Raw genomic sequence first — 18,415 nt, forward strand, 5'->3', positions numbered from 1 at the left:
AAATAACGTAAAACTTTATGGATTCTCTCTTACTACCGATACACACGTTGGAAACTGACTTCATAAACAAACTATAACAAGCAAAGGTTGTCCGCTTTCAGGGGTAAAAGGGAAAACTCAAAACCTCCGTTGGAATTTTCTCCACAATGGCTATGTCCCAATACTGTGTGATATGAAGTAGGGTCTAAAGTAGTGACTATAGCTATCATTAACTCTGAATTTAATGATCCTGATCTTTCCCTATAATATTTTTCATAAGTAGCCACGGTTTTTATACCACCTAAATGTATAATCTATAATAGCAGTATTTATCTCCCACACATGAGAAATATTATAAAATTCTGAATAACACAATAACAGAGATAATAAAATCAGTTCCAAACCAACCCCTCTCCCCATGAAAAGCATCCATTAGTTGATCACCAAGTCATAACTTGTTTTTCTCACAGAGCAGCATTGCAGAATATATTGGAATAAATAAAAGACAAGCAGATTAAGGACTGGGGAGTTTAGCATTGTTTGTTGGGAAAATATAAACCTGAGCCATGGAAATAAGAAGTATTTATAGATATAATGTAACCATAAGACTACCAGCTCAGTCAAATGTCATGAATAGAATGGAATAAAATCTTATGAGGTTTAAATGCAATTATAATGCTTTAGTAAGCTTAAATACCACCTAAATAAAATAACTATTTTATAAGCATACTATAATTAACAAATCCAGTGAACCATAGGATGTAAAAAAAAAAGTACAGCTACACACCAGAGGGTGTGTAAATGGATAATACACTTCAGTAGGGACATTTTCAAAACAGAAACTGCTGATGTGAACCTGGAATAATCTTTTAAAAAATGTGAAAACTGTGTCGTTAGAAAATTGTAGTAGAAGCAGGAATGCTAGGTGCCAGAAATGTTTAAGGCTTGCATATCACAGCTAGTTTGAAGCAGAAAACTATTTGTGAAACATGGACATGCCATAATTTTTAAGAACAAGAAAATTGCTTCTTATATGTACCTATGGGGGAGGACTGGGAAAAATTCAGCCACGAGGAGCCTGACCAAAGTGGCCCATTGACACAACAGATCCTAACATATTTGGGATAAAACACACAGTGTTCAGGCTTGCATGCTAATTGGTTCGGGTATTATTTAGTTAGTAGAGTAAGAACATGAGTCTTCTGTCTCATTTAACTCCTCCCCCAGCTGCCTCTACTGAAAGAAGAGCATTCATATGTACGCTTCCCACACACATGCTCAGTAGCACTCCCACTCAAGGGAGTAGCAGTAGCCAATCAAGTTAACTATATGAACATATTTTGCTATCATACATCCAATTGGTTGTTATTAATCCAACTGATTTTAATGGCAACTAAACATGTGCTTACCCTTCTATGTTTCAGTAGAGGCAGCGAGAGGATGACTTAAATGGGGCAGATGTCTAGGTTTCCAACTCCAATAAATAAAGAATACATGCTCCATTTGGCTGAAGTAAAATGCATTGGAGCCATGCAAAATACATGCAATTTTGGAGACTAGATTGTCCTTTTAAATAAGCAAAATATGTGAAAAAAAAGACTTCCAGGAATGCCCCAACATGTTTAATTAGAATAGCCCAAGGGGCACTTTTTTACCCCCCCCCTCTCATTCTGCACAACCATCCATTGTGAACCAACAATTTCATTTTAACAAGATCTGAAAGGAGTGTTTTCTATCAACGTTCATACAGCCCTACCTTGAGCTTGTAACATTGCACACTGAATAAGATAAATGTAAGTTGTAAAGTAAGTAAGCTGCCAAGTAAGAGATAAAAGTGTCGGTTTAATGAAAAAGGGTTTCAGTTTCAGACTGATTATCTGCTTTCCACAGCAGCAGTCATTACCGGATACCACATGGCTGCTTGCACATAAAGGGAAAGTTTAAATATCACTTAGTAAAGTTCATGAACAAGAAAAGAAAAACATAATTCTGAGAAATGCTGGTTTGGACTTCAGCATGCTTTCCTAGCAATACTACATTCACAAAATGAATTTTATTTTAAGTGGTAATGTTAATTTAATTCATACAGGCTGGTTTTTTTTGTCAGTGGCCATTACTGCTAGTTAAACGCAGTAATATAACATTTGATCAAGACTAAGTTCTTATTTTTGGATATACTTTTAAGGATTTTAACCTCCCCAATACATTTCTATGAGCAATTACCTTAGTTACAGCATATAGACATGGCATTAGCTTGGCTTACAAAGTTGAAGCTGAACATTTAAACAGCCCTGCCACAACAGACTAGTTTGACAAAAATGATGTCCCACCATGAGGTGGTCTCTTAAAATGACCCCACTTGTTCTACCTGTCATCATTTGCTGAAGAGTGAAAATGAAAAAGTTAACAAGTGGCTTTGCCAATTCTTTAGAAAAACTCTGTAGACAGCCATCTTGACCTGGTATCTCTTTGCTACTCTATTCTAGTCCTTTAGTGGCAGCTTCTAGAGAACAAATAACAAAAAGAAAGATGAACGGAAGACAAGCAAGAACATAACTAGTCAAGATTTGCCACGCAAGGCAACCAATTTAAATTAATAGGACATTATCTAATAAGCCTGTTTAGAAAAACAAAGATAGGGATATGCTTAGCATGGACTGCGGTTTAGTGAATACGTATCTAAATGTTTGTCTTGATAAAATGTTCATATCATACATACGGTAATTCTTGTTCTGGGTAATTACTATGTCAGAATGGTAGAAAACTACAGCAATGCAAGTGACAGCCCAGATAAACATGACCAGAATTCCTGAGTGGTTATTTCAAGATTAAAATATAAATCACACCAGAGCAGTGCTCTGTGATAATTTTACGTGAATATTAAATTATTCTTATGCGGAAAGAGTGTCATGATATAAACTTATTTTATGTTCGCTACAATCACTGTATCATTTTATTCAAATATTCTTTATAGTCCTCAAACTCATGAAATTCCATCAGGTTCCATCTGCAATTTATAAATGAAAAATACATTTTAAAGATCATCACCAGAAATCGATGGCAGGATAAAGTGTTTATTTGGACTTTAAAATGATTGCACAGAAAATTAGAAAACGATATATCTGAGTCTGTTTTGGGGTTTCAAGCTTTTTTTAATTTTTGGTATGTTTGTTTTTTTTCTTTCTGCATTAATTACCAGGGATATTTATCCCGATCTGGTATACCGGTACATGTTAATTATATTTTTACTTTCCATATAATATATATGTTGTCTTGTTTTAACATGCTTATAACTGGTTAGCCTAGACCTGAATGCGCTGCCGATAATAGGTGTGAAAGTTTTGTTGTGTAGGGATTAATGATTGCTTAGATCTCTGTATGAGTCAAGAAAAAAAAAATAATATCTCAGATTATCTAAGCAATCCTCAAAGACCCTCATCACTAAAGTAAAACTGTGAAATAACTAAATTATAGGTGTGAAAACTCATCTTATCTGGATTCAATACCCGTGCAAAATGTGTGAATCTTTGAATGAAGTTTAGAAACAGAATACAGAAAAATGTTCTCCAATCTCTCCCAGCCAAGTAGGACTTCACACGTAGGCATGTGTAACAATCAATAATTCCGTTCTTATGGCACATCTGTCTGTGTTACTGACAAATCCAGCTGTGTTCATGAAGAAATCTTCAACAGTTTTTGGATGTTAATGATCGAACCAACCTACGTCTTTGGCACATTAGGAAATGTATTGAAAGGCTCTAGTAAGCAAGCTTAAAGTGCCCCTATTATTAAAAAAGCTGTGGCATGTTTTCTATACATTTACAAACAATGAGGGTAGCCCAGAGTACATATAACATGCGCACTTACTCTTAGTGAGCCTTGAGGTCTATATGTTTGGTCCTCTTTAACATAAAACATGCCCCTTAAAATTAGGAGACCGGCTTCAATTGTTAACCAGAGACACGTATAGAAAGCATACACAGAGTTGGAATAGAATCAGTGCTGTCCTGTAGTTTATTCTATATATCATCTAACTGCCGTACTTTAAATGTAAGTGACTAACAAATGTCATATTCATGTTTAAATATAACACCTGGTTACGTTACTTCTCCACAGGGTATAACCTGTAAAACCTATGACAGTTTCCCTTATAGTCTTATCTCAAGTAGTTACACAAAAAGCGCGAAAAACAAAAGTGGAAACCACCAAGCCAACCTAGGGAAAAGTGAGCAGCATTCGTGAGCAGTTATTTCAACATTAAAATATAAATCATATCAGGGCGGTAATATGTAAAAATGTTACAAGAATATTAGGTTTTTCTTAACTGGCAAGAGGGTCGTGATATCTGGCATTTAGAATAGAATTCCAGGAGGTATGATGTTAAAGAATTCTAACAAGATCGAATTTATATAGCTATGAAGATACACAAATGATAGAAATACTGATAATTTCATCTGCAAAATTAGACCGGAGGCAAAATGTACATTTATCAGCAGAATATAAAATTGTACGTATGTCCATTTTTAATGGCTCAGCAGTTTGTAGGGTATTTTTAGCACTACTTGCCCCTGAACTTGTGGCCTTAATGGTACAGATGACACACACGCTAATTAATCATGTCTTCCCTCTGGAGTCAAAACAAGTACGGTAAGTTTGCATGGTATATAAACATAGCCAATGTGCATAAAAAAAACAGGTGGAGGTCATGAACACGCCGCTGAAAATTATGTTATGGTGATTGTACTATGGCAAAGAATATTTATTCCTTTGTTTTATAGAATCTCTAGTAATCATTTGATTTGTTTTTCATACTGAAAGAAATGGTGAAAGCTTAAGTACATACATACTACTACACAGGTTTCAGAAACAACTGCTCCAGAATACACTGCTAGAAAAATATTGTTGACATCACGGAATTCTGCCTCTGTTTCTATATTCACGTACATGAGAGCAGGCTCCAGAGATGGAAAAAAGCATTTCTTTGTGGAATTGCAGAGCCAAGAACTTAAATGCCACGTCAGTTAGCATTTGAGTAGCTGATCGCCAGGGGCGATCATATTCATGCACTTAACTTCTTGCTTCTATTTTGAATTCCATATGGTATTCCCATCCTTAATGATGTAACAATTTGCATTCCTTTAGAACTATATTTTTGTGACATTTACCAAGAAGGTTACTAAAATTGGGATTTAATATGAGTAGCGCTAAGGGTTCATAGCTGAGTTTAGTGTCTGTTCTTCCACTACACTGTATAACTTTTACATATGAATTCAAAATTGAATGCAATTCTTGTGCAAATTGTTGAACATAGTATGATCAAAAAGAACATTTTACTAGAGATTAACCCACAATCAACATCCCTTTATGACCCAATATTGCAGTACATAAAGCAATGCTGTCCAACTTTGTCAGAGAAGTGGAGAGCAGGATTATGGAACAACAAGGGGCGATGATGCCTGGCCGATGAATACAAGCACAAAGACATATACACACTTGCACACTAACAAGTTTCAGTGGATTAAATTACCCTCTACCATGCTCTGCCCCTTTAGGCTTAATGAAACATTCGATTGCATAAAAAGGCTAGCATGGCATGATATGGACGGGTGCCAGCAGGGTTCAACACTTTGCCTTCTGCGTGGAGTAAGGTACATTGAATAAGCAGTATTTCTAATGAAGGATTCCTGTGCGGTAAGCACTGTTTGCCTTTATTTTAGCAGCACACTGTACATGGTCCATATCTAACGTTTGTTAAGTGTGTAACCTGTGCACATACATATACACATCTTAATCCAGACTGGAACGGCACATGAGCAAAAGGTTTAAAACTTCAGCCCCCATATGCATCTTAACGCATTTATCCCTTTCCCCACCACAGTTCCTAAGCTTGTCAGATGCGTTCCACTGAACAAACCTCCTGCTGACTTCCCCCAAAGTGGTTTACTCACCTCAAGTGAGCTCCAAAGTTGATTTGGTAAAGGTGCAGGGGAAAGCACTTACACTCAATTCAATTGTGCGAAAACATGTGTCCTGTTTACATTTAATATAAGCCTAGTACAATAGTGCAACCTAACCCTAGTTGCCATGAAGCCATGTTACACTGTGGTCCTTATCTCCTTTCTCTTCCTGTCTGTGTCTGATTACTTCTCCCACACTAGGGATTAAGTAAAGACAGATTCCTCACCAAATGCTTCATACCATTTACTGACATATAATGTTGTTCAGAAAACAGAAAGTCGATGCGTTCTCTCAAGCAAAAAACACAGGATGACATTTCCTTACCACAAGAGATATCATTTATATAAGCCATTAAGTTGTATGGGGACACCTGCTTTCATCATTGGTGAAAATGATTGCTTTGTTTTTCATTTTTTAATACAATGTCTCATTTATGTCACTGTAGCTCACGCAGCATTTGGCTTTTAAGACGTAGGATCCTGTGCTATTTGTTCTGCAGTCTTCTACGTGAAGATGCATACCGGTGAGCACATCCATTGAGAAGTACCTCAACGTATCCTATTTATTTTATGATAAAGATTTATGGAAGTCAGTGGGAATATTTAAGAATTTCTAAGAAGCCTACCGAGCCTATTAAAATGTATTTGTCATGGGAATTCAAAAATATTGATGGTCACGTTCAAGATATAAATGCGCGGAACTAAAGAGGAACTATAAAAACATTGCCACCTTCCACTATGATGAAAATAAAACCAAAAAAGAACACGTGTGCAAGCACTACATACAAAAACATAGTAAAGAGCCAACCGACCACATCATTTGCTCGCATTTCGAGACCTGGTTTCTTTTTAAATTATTTTATTGATCTTGATAGAGGTTTATTACGTGTTAAATGTTGCTTTAGGTTTTGTGAAGCACTAAGTAAAGATCTCAATTTGTGTAAAATGTTAGCTTTATTAAATGCTAGTTTGTACTTTATTTTTCTTTTCATCATTTAATTCCTTGCTGATTATTGGAATTTTTAAATGTGTTTATGCATAATCTCCCTGGTATATAGGGCTTTTTTTTTGTAAAATGTAAAGTGCTACCCTGCAATATGTGGGGTTAATACATGTGTATTAACACATTAGCACTTTTTATGTTCATATTTCCCAGCCGTCCCATTTTCAGCTGAACAGCCCTAGACTTTCAGGCACTGTCCCACGGTCCCTCTTTTGTGGTCAGTGAGCAGTATGGACCAGTTGGGGAAATCATCTAATCTTCCATGAACGGACCCAGGGAGCTGTAGAACTCTAGGTGTACCATCCTCTGTGTCTCTGGGTCACCATGTAGAATTTTGTGGTGCAGCATTGAGGCACGCCCCACTCCCAGCCTACTTCCCCTTCTACTACTTCCAATTATTCAGCTAGTCCCGTGTAGACCCACCCAACTGCATCCTGAAAAGGGTGGGCTCCGGGTAGCTGGAGCCATGATGCTCTGAAGCTGAGTGCCACAAAGTAGTTCTTCAGGTAAGGTGGGACAAGTGAAATTTTATCGGTTTTATTCATACGGTCAAAGAGCTCTTCAGTGACCTGTTCATTAACAAAAATGTACAAAGAAAAAGCGGTCACCCTCTGAGACTAGAAGAGGGGAGATTTACTAGACGACAAAGGAAGGGATTCTTTACAGTTAGGACAATAAAGGTATGGAATTCACTGTCAAGGGAGGTGGCGTTATCAAATACATTAGATGCCTTCAAAAGGGGTCTGGATTCTCTTTAGAAAGGCATGACATACAGGGCTATTAACAGAATGACATTAACATTTTAGATATTAATAGATATTGTAATAGAGCTTTTTGATCCATGGAGGAATCTGATTCAAGAAGGTATTTTTTTTAACTTTTAGTTATGTTAAAAAGCATATGCCTTACATCAAAGTAATAGTTTATCATTAAAGGTAAAGCTTTTTTAGTATTTCTATAGGAGAACGATATTACGCCTTACCCTGGACAATACCTCGGGGGGTTGAAGTTTTGTTACTTATAGAACAATATGGAGCCCATGAACCCGAACCAGCATAGCCCACCGTTGTGCTTTTTTTTACATTTATTTATTAATTTATTTCACAAAATTGGGACACAGATGGGTCACTGATGCATTAGCTTTGGTAATAATCATTGAATTTATACCATTGATTTTATGGAGCATTAGCATCTCATATACAATTTTCAGAGCAATTCATTAAGGTGCAATACTAGGGGATCGACCACATGGGTCAAAAGAGAAGAATATGCATATTGGTCCTGACTCTACGTGCTCTTCAACCCATTTTGCCAGTCTGCTATGATCCTAAAAAGTGACAGTTTTAGTACAACAAGAGGTGCTAAGAGAGTTGTCTGTCTTAAGTATATATGTACATTTTTAACAGTGCAAGGAGATAAAGAATAAATATAGTTATCTGTCAATGATCTGCAAATAAATACTTTTTATTTCTTTCAGCATTGACAGATCACACAGTTATTTTGCTTGAGCCTGGATTTGGTGAGGATAATGCAGTGAAATATATATTTATAGCTAAGTAGATGAGAAACAAAGATACAATATTTCATATAGGTTCTGCCATTGTTCTGCCACCTGGTGTCCCTGGTTTAATGGTTTTAATGGGTGGCTTACAAGGCCAAGCCAAAGTGGGTCAGTCTCCATAGTATGCAGCAAAAGGCACTGCATGCAGAGTATCAGGATATGATGTCACTCAACGGTAAAGATGGCAACCACAGGGTGGGCAACAGGGAGAGCTGCTAGGGCAGCTCCTGAGTTAATACATAAATAGGTATGAGCACAAAAAATAAGTTTTACATTAGGAAGCAGAAATAAGGGACAACAATATGGAGAATCTGGATTTTGCAATTATTCAGCATGTATACAATTAAAGGCAAAGACAAATTAGTACTATGTCAATACAACAACACATAGCAGGGGTACAGAGGTCGAAAAGAGGGCTGGGTATGCAAGTGTAAGAATAGTGAGATCCACACGGTAACACACAAGTACAGTGTCACCTCCGCTCCCACACCATGACATTAGTGAAGGCGCCTAAGGGTTCAGGGGACTGTTATTCATAGACACATATAGCGAGTGTTATTATGGGGCCTGGAGCAAGGCTCCAGCTTTTCACACAATACTCATTCCCCCATATGTTTTCCAGAGCTAGTGGAAAGTACAACGATTCATTTTGATGAAACAATTAGGTAAGTTAAACAGCTATCTCATTACTTCAGTATATACAAAAAACAGCGCAGATGAAATGGAATTCACATCAGTCAGCAAAGACTGAACCATGAAGAAAATGCATGCCTTATAAAAATGACTGTTAACTATGCCAATGACAACAGTTTTATATACTTAGGAAGGCTTGTGGTCAAAATGATGTCACCAGAAAGCGCACAGCTCATTTCCTCCGGTAGTATCCAAACGGGAAAGGGAAAAGTTTCAGCTTTCAAGCAAACCAGATCTGTTTGTTGTCAATAACATTTAATTATTTGACCAGGTCAATAAAATACCATTTACACTTTTTTTTATGATATAAAACAGATTAATAGCAATGCTCATACACTAATCAAATTCAGTTAAATAACCATTTTAATCATATTTTTATGTAAAATGCACATTGGAGTACACTTTGTATAGACTACAATGGATTTTGCTTCATTCAAATCTGAGCATTATTTATTGGAGTTATAAAATTGACCTTCTACTGAAATCAGGAAGCATACTCAAGTACGCTTCCTGCAAATGCCCTGTAGACCTTCTATTGAAGTCAAAGGGAGCTGAGCTTCCACTGAAACCAATGAGAGTGGCAGCAGCCAATTGCATGTATATTAGTCAAACAATGCCTACCATCCCCAGCCACATTCTCATGCTCCCAATTCCTTCCCATGCCATCTTGTAGGGTAGAAAAAATAGTCACTACAGAGACTACACTACAGAATGAAGAGTAAAAAAATTAAAAACATGGACACCATAGTAATGAATGCAAGACTGGCCCTAGAGTTCCTAGTATCTCATGGAAAGTATGCCTCCAGTGACCCCTCCTGCATGTAACTGCCTACAAGCATAGAGAACCTGGCAGTGACATTGCCCACCAGCCTAGATGAGTCACCTATATGGTAAGGCTGGCAATGCTGGAGTAAGTGTAGAAGGAATACAATGTAGAAGATAAGAACAGATAAAATAAATAGAAAAAAAGATAATAATCAGATGCACAAGGGATGATGCATAACAGTGGAAAGAGAAATGTAGCAAGATAAGTCATCTTTCAAGCGCATGAGTTCTGGAAACAATGGTCCCACAGACTCTGTAACTATAGCTTCTGCACCTCACAAAACAATATGATCAAAATACAAATATATGTGACCTGAGTTTTGAGCATATTGCTTTATGATACTGAAACATTTTAAACCAGCAGTAAAATTCAAGAGCGGTATGAGAGTGGCCATACAGGAGGTGGCAGACAGGGTGGAATATGTGTAAGTGTGAAATATGTGAAAGCAGGGGTTGCTCACTGATCTATGACTTATACAAGCTTCACTGAATGCCACAAATCAAAATGTGACTACATGAACATAATCAAAAGTCTTCTGTAATTTCTCTTCCAGCGGGCTTAAATGTCATCTTAGGCATCTTACCTCTCTCTCTTTCAGCTTCATAGCAAGAACTAGCTGATGTCTGTGGTTAGTAAGTGCCTCTCGAAAGTTTCCTTTGGAAAAATATGCAGATCCTAGATTCCCATATGCTCGGCATTCTCCTGTCTGGTCACCTGGAGTACAATGATGCAGTATAGTTACTTTTAAAATAAAGTACAACCTACTATCCTTCAGTTAACAACTTCCTCTATCAGGGCCTAATTGATGAAGACACAGTGGCCCTGGCACTTTAAGGCCAGTGGAAGCCTGATGACACAAGTGGCCTGGCTTTGTACAGCCACATGCTACGTTTGAGGCCAGGGATTTCCAGCCAGTAGCCGCACACTGCAGCACCTGATCTGTATGTGGCAGCGCAAGCCAGTGACCCACCTGGTGCCCAATGTGCCAGATGGCCAGTCCAGGCCTGGCCTCTATAATCTATTAATTAACTTTTAAATATATTTTTTAGGCACAAACATCATTATTTCCACTTAAACATGTTTAGCATTTTGCATAGACATTATGACATGTGTTAATCTAAAACAAACCATCTTGTTAATCTATTATATGATAACATATACTCAAATGACATGTTGGGGGTAACTTTACAATCTTTTACATTGCACAGGTAATTTCAAAAATTCTGTGAAAAAAATCTAACATCTCCCCTGGTAAGCATGATTCTGAACACAGTAGCAGCAGTGGTGGCAGCTATACCTTCTACCAAATAGTGGCTACGATGATGATGATGATCTTTCACGAACGGGTTGGGGAAATACTTTACTGTAATAGAAAAGCTCATGTGATACTCATATAATGGCTTGCAAACAAAATAAGATACACCTATGCCAATAAGGACATGTCTAAGACACATGCAAACGCACATGGTAAGTTACTTTATGATTTCCTACTCATGGTTAGTTTGGCTCCCCCATTTGCATTTGTCTACTGTTTTAGACACAGCTTTAGAGCATAGCGTCAATATTTTTAGATCTCATCATCACCAGATAGCGATTACTCTGGCTTATGCAAGTAAATCTTAAACAGCATCTAACCACATTAAGCTTTGTCATACTATACCTGGATTTCAAAACTAATGATTTGGTTATAAATAATTTGCACTTATTTGTAACATAACCATTAGAAAGATCAGCATTCACTGCACGTTCCTTTATCTATAATATATACACATCAAAGGCTATTCCATACCCATGATTAGAACCAAAATATGAATTAGGGTTTTCCAAAAACAATGCAGAGATAAAATATAATAGTAAAAAAAAAATTACTTTTGGAATCTGAACATTTATTGCAGAAAAATGGAACTACTTATTTTACTTTTCTTCTACTAGAAAAAAAGAAGGAAAGGATTGTCTCTGATTTTCACTGGTTTTAGCTTGAGCGGTTTTATAGACTCCGGCGTTATCTCTTTGACAGGCATCAGCACTAAACCATTAAAATGCCATTTAATGGCTACATACACCCAAATCACCCTGACTTGGGTCACTGGAGGTTGACATCTCTGCAATAGGAGTTTGTAGTGCATGGTAATGCATGGCTTCAAATCAATTTGCATAACCACACAGCCGAATGTTATAAGACTTTACTAAGTGGTTTTGTGAGATCCCTTAGGTGGTACGTGAGGATTGTGTAATTTCCTTTAAGTAACTGTTACACTCTGTAGTCATTATTATTGGTTTATATAGCGCCATCATATTTTGCCGGGTTATACAATGGAGTGTTAAAATTCCCATCTCTTTTGTTTTTAAAATAACAGCCTGTTTGTTACATCAAAAAAGCAGAAAACAGTAAAACATGTAATGTTACAATCATTTTTCATATTCAAATATAAAATGTACTTGTGTACTTTTGGCGCATGTGCACAGGGATCTGAAGAAACCCCCTGCCCACATTGTTTGATGAGCCAGCGTTGGAGGTAGGTAAACATAAAGGATAGCTGGGGGCATGGCATCTTTATAATTATTATTTATTGATTTGTATGGCACCATCCATAGCCAGATTAAGAGCATCATGGGCCTGGTGTTGAGGATTTTGATGAGACTTTTTATTGACTTCCGCAGGGGCCTGCTGCTTACGTCTGGGTTGCTCACACTCTGTGCAAACTACTTCTCTTTTACCACGAAGGGGAAGCAGGAACGCAGCTACATAACATAAAGTGATTCTGTTGGGTTCCTGCATCCCCTTGGAGGTACAAGAGCACAGGTAAGCAGCGTGCCTCTTGTGGAAGTGATTGGGGTGCCCTTAGAGTGGCGGGCCTGGTTGCAGTTGCGACCCCCACGGCTGCAGTTACTGAGGGCTCAAGGGGCAGCTTCTATGGGCCCCCTGGGAATGACAGAGCCTGGAGCAGCTGCCCCTTTTGCCTCGTGTTAAAGACGGCCCTGGTGGTTGTGCGGCTGCATCGGCCATTTCGGTGCTCCACTGGGAAATCTCTGGGCTAGAAAATCACTGGGAAATCTCCTAGTCTGGCCCTTACTGGGCCTATTTTCAGGTAGGGGCTTGGAGCTGCAGCTCCATCAACCCTTACCTTAATCGGGCTCTGGCACCATCATACTCAACAAGCTTATAATCTAGATGGAGTCAGGGTTATATTACACAAGAGGTGAAGACCTTACAAGAAAATTCTACATTTTTAAGTGATACAAGGCATTCTTGGTTCTAACTACTCACAGACATGAATAATATTCACATATAAATAAACATAAAATAGTATCGTACCTAGAGTCTTTGCTACATCCAAGTCCTGTTGCATGTATCCTGTACTTTTCTCTGTGTTCCCAAGAGACCAGTAAGCACTGCTCAGGGCGGAAAATACTGAGCCCCTTAGCTTTAGACTGCAAGTTCCAATTTTCAATGCAGCTTCTAAGACAACCACTGAGGCACCATGATGTCCCGAAGTCAGTAGCTCTTGTCCAATCACTGACACAACCACAAAGGGGCTCTTGTCCAGCTTCATTTTCTGCAGCTGCTGATATGTCGGTTCCAGAGATTCTAAGGAAGAGAAGGTATAACCTTTATAAAAGTGTTACATTATGATGGAACTACAGAGGTCTTCCATTTTAGATTTCAGGATAAATAACCAATATAATGAAACCAAGGTAGATATACCTGTTGAACTGCAAACTGGACACAAACACGGTGACCAAAAATAATTGGTCCTCTCCTCACAAGCATTCCTGAAGAGCATTCCTGGGACTAAGGTATTTCTATTGGGAATTTGGTCAAAAAACAGGGTGTATCCTAAAGGCCAAAATTAAAATCAAATGTTTTTTTTCCTACAGTTCAATGTGGTTCCTTCTTTACATTCTCCATCCATCCTCTATTCGATAGACACTTCTTTTTTTATTGTCTGAACACCACTAATATTTCATATTGGTTTTATGCAAATTTTACACGTATTAAACAACTTTGAAATCTCTATCAGCTAATATGGGTGAAGACACTTAGAGTATTATGCTAGGCATATTTCGTGAACATAAACTTCAGGTTGCATATCTACGGGCAGTCATTACTGACACAGATGGTTAACAGCTCCTCTGCTCCTTGAACGTAAAACAGTAACTCCTCAAAGACCTCTAACAGTCCAGTTTAGCAGAAAACAACTGCTTGATCACAGGTGCAAGAGTAAGTATTGTATTCATTATAGCTGCTCTCTCTGCACAAACCATTATACATTACAAAGCTACGGGTCCTGCGGAGAACACTTAGACACATTCAAATATGAAAAATGTTTAAAATGCATACATCACAATGCCCTATATAATACTGTAAACAAAGGGATATGAAAGAAAATTAGTAAGAAAATGGCCAATTTCAAAACATACTGGGATGGTTAATATCATACCCTAAATTGGTATATTGCATAAATAAACTACAGCTATTAATACAGCACTGTGAATGTAATTAACCAGGAATTTTAGATAGCTGTAGTTATGGACTCATGCGTACGAATAATTACGGAAAATCAGGTGGATGGAAGAAGAATCTTGTGTTTCTGTTGTGTTACAACGAGGTAGATTTAGGACAACATAGACACATTTAATACAAATCATGGTGTCTACCGAATAGCAGTCCAGTTGTATATGGGAATGATATCATGAAACAATGATGAAATAAGGATGTTTCGAAACACAATGTTAATGAAAACGCATGCAAAAAAAAAAAAAAAAAAAAAAGGGAATGGCAAGTGTTAGCATATAGCATGGTACTTTGAATAAGTCAATGGCTTTAGCACAGCCTCCGGTATTTGATCACTGGCTCTTTGGCCTCTCTGTTGGTCTTGAAAAAGTAGAGAGAAAGAACTAAGGGTATAGAGAGGGGAAAGGATGAGGAGTATCATACACTGTACCTATGTAAACTTATATTTATGAACCTATATGATTTTTTTGTGATTTGTTTTGGGTCATCATCTCTAAAGAGCATGCATGTGTGTTGGAAGCATATATGCGGGCTTTTCAGTCTTTCTTACACTAATATGTCCCAATGGCTTCCAGGAACCATGATAAATAACTGTGTACCCCAAATGGTACCACTTCTTATTCAGTCTCCAGGTATCACAACTTACAAAGCAACAAGGAAGCTGATAAAATTTGTGAAAACAGAATGTCTTTCATTTCAACACGGATTGCCTTGGGCATGAGTTTATAGCTAAAGTCAGACAGAAATGGAAAATCAATGTTTCCCTGGATCTGTTAAAAGGCCTCTGTGTATGTGTGATAACCAGTGATCCAGCAACAAGGAAATTACAATTACACGCACCCTTTAAACCAAACAGAGGTGCGCACAGAGGCCAGTGTGCTAATGTACCAGTGAATTGTGATCTCCAGACTGATTCATTCTCAGATCAATATATAAATAAATGTACCCGCCGTCTGATATTATTATGACCTTAGCATTATTAAGATCCTGCTAGTTTCTGCTTTGGGATTTATTGCTCTAATATATTTTGCACGTGATTAAGAGTCCGCAACTGTCTCATTTCTCATTTTCGTTTATTAAGAAAATCTATTTGGCAGAAGTACAGGAAGCATCCCTTGAGGTTTCTGTACTGTTTTTCTTCTATGAGTTTGTATATATATATATCTATATCTATATATATATATGTGTGTGTGTGTGATGGGGAAGATGAAAGCATTCCTTAAAATTTGGCACTGAAATAACAGTCTATCCTTCATAATATATAAAGTCCACCCTTACGAAAAAATTACTGCAGTTTTTCTGAAGTAATACTGCAGTTTTTTGGACATGAAAAAACTGCAATACTGCACTTTTACTGCAGTATTACTGCACATTTACTGCAGTTGTACTGCATTTGTACTTCACTGTACTGCAGTTGTAATGCAGTTATTTTTGTACGGAAGTACAAATGCAATAAAGCTGCAGTACATTGAAGTACAACTGTAGGTTTGCAATATAAAAAAAAAAAGTGCAGTAAATGTGCAGTAAAACTGCAGTACAGTGAAGTACAAATGCAGTACAACTGCAGTAAATGTGCAGTACTACTGCAGTAAAAGTGCAGTATTGCAGTTTTTTCATGTCCAAAAAACAGCAGTATTACTTCAGAAAAACTGCAGTAATTTTTCGTAAGGGCAGATGAACACCTACATCTCGGAGATTTAATTTTGGTCACACTGCCTGTGTATTCCATAGATGATAACTGGAACTAGAAGAGGGATGAAAACCCAGCCACATGTACTGTATGATAGGTTCTCTTACTCTTTTGGGATCAGTCAGGCTTTAAATGGAAAGTTCCATGGAAAAAGATATTTTTCTTATTGGCATAAAATGCATTGCTGTATACAATTGGTTAGCATGAAACTGAAAACCTTTTCTTTCATTTTATTTCATTTAGTTCCAATAAATTCCCTTTAACTGGAGGCTGCCATTGTTCTTAGTCATGAGATATTTTGGATAACTTGTCTGCTCATATCTCACTCATTGTTTTTTTTAGAGAAAAAAAATAAAATTTTCCGCTTTAGTCTCCAATTCATGTTTATTTCAGTATTGGGTAATGCATGTTAAGTCTATTTTGAACCTAAGATTAAGACCTAAGAGTCCATTGTATGACAAATGCAAAACCTTACATTGGTCATTGTTTAGCTATATATATGTTTAGGCCCATGTTAGGTGTGAGAACATCATATACTGTACCTGTTGTTTAGCTTATTAAGGTAGGCATTGCAAATGCGATCCCTGAAACTACCGCACTCATTATAATACTGTGGATTTTATCCATCAGTAAGTCATATGACTAGGCACAGATATCTCCCATTACCTCTATGTGCCTTCCCTTATACATCCCTGTTTTTGAATAGATGTATTTATATAACCAATACAAGCCATATTTACTGCACTTAGTTCTATGCTCTTCTTTGTGTTTTTATAGTAGGCAAATCTGTGATTCCTTTGTTTTTAAAGGAACAGACTAGTCGTCATTTTTTTTTATGAAACATTCTGCACAACTGCTTGGTTCTGCCCCATTTCAATTAATGACATGTTGGTCTTTCGTGGAGGTAAGAGTTTCATTAGGGAGTACGGCTCCTAATATGGTTTAATTCTGAACCATGCTGCTATAATGGAGTTTTTCTAAGTGAAATAAAAGCATAGGACTGCTCCTTTAAGATGGACAGGCAAGTTATGCCTTTTGAAGGGCATAATATTCCTCTATAACCTAAGAAACCAGGTCAGCATAACCTTTAATATGCTGATTTATATCTGCTAGAACACCAGACTTCATTACAGCAAAGAACCCTGGGCTCGACTACGGTAAAAGGTGTGTTACAAAAAAGACCATTATAGATTCCCTTTATTCATGTATGAAAAATCATTTCCACAAATACAGCTGCCAAATTGTGTGTATGGAAGTAAAGCACATAAAGGTCAGGCATTACTAAATCTCTATCCAACTCACATAACTGTCCCAAATGCTGGATAGATCACAGCCATATTTTTCCTTTAAAATAACCATGGTCCACTAGCTCCAGAAGAATGCTGGAGCAAGTCTTGTCTTTGTAATAGAGAATTGAACGCTTTGTGTCTGCACATACGTCTGTGGATCCATGCTCAATCAAGCACTAGGTTTTGAAACCTACAAGCAGTGAAGCAACCGATACAACTATCAGGCAGATCCTCTTCATGAACTTTTGTGACATGAGATTTTCCTTTTTTTAAAGTGCAACAAAACAAGCAGTGATTCTAGATAAAAATCATTATCACCTAGTATTAGTTCAAGTGGGAAGCTGTTTATAACCAAGATTACAGTATATGGGCGGAATGGTTCTTATTTGCCGTCAAATTCTATGTAATCTTTAATCATGGTCTGCCAAGTTATGGGTATACAAACACGGGTATACAAAAACATAATTTCCATGTGTGATGTATATGTGAGGAATATGCAGTGCCACTGACCAGACTGCCTGCCTGCTTTCATGTTGGTACCTGTTTCAGGTAAATTCCAAAATTAAAAAAACTCCAAGGGTGACTTCAAAATAAAGGAAGCAAAAACTACTACTACTTCTTTACAAATAGAACAAGTCAATAAATGCTAGAAGCAAGAAGAAACATTTCCTGACTGTAGAAACAAAAATATTATATTAGCGAGAACTAGCACACACACAGAGTAAATGAATGCTCACATCTGTAAAAAGATATTGTGAAAATATTGTGCAGTTCATTTTTTTAAAACAGTTCTATTGCAGAGGCGTATCTAGGGTATGGCAGCTATGGCTCGTGCCATAGGCGCCATTTGAAAGGGGGCGCCAGTGAGCGGCTTTTAAACGCCGTCTTTTTTTTTTTGGGA

General features: G+C 37.4%; 1 protein-coding gene across 1 annotated transcript in view; it reads right to left on the reverse strand.

Annotated features, from left to right (window-relative positions):
• LOC149290243 (tetratricopeptide repeat protein 28-like) overlaps positions 1-18,415 on the reverse strand; it is a 239,640-nt gene that overhangs the window by 127,169 nt on the left and 94,056 nt on the right. The window contains exons 4-5 of the mRNA XM_089489458.1: positions 13,336-13,608; positions 10,603-10,733 (exon numbers count right to left, since the gene is read on the reverse strand). Coding sequence (XP_089345584.1) covers positions 10,603-10,733; positions 13,336-13,608 — 404 coding nt within the window. The remainder of the gene's footprint in view (positions 1-10,602; positions 10,734-13,335; positions 13,609-18,415) is intronic.

Source organism: Sceloporus occidentalis, unplaced genomic scaffold (genome assembly GCF_023333645.1).
Source record: "Sceloporus occidentalis isolate IW3139 unplaced genomic scaffold, rSceOcc1.0.p SCAF_40, whole genome shotgun sequence".
NCBI classification, from domain to species: domain Eukaryota; kingdom Metazoa; phylum Chordata; class Lepidosauria; order Squamata; family Phrynosomatidae; genus Sceloporus; species Sceloporus occidentalis.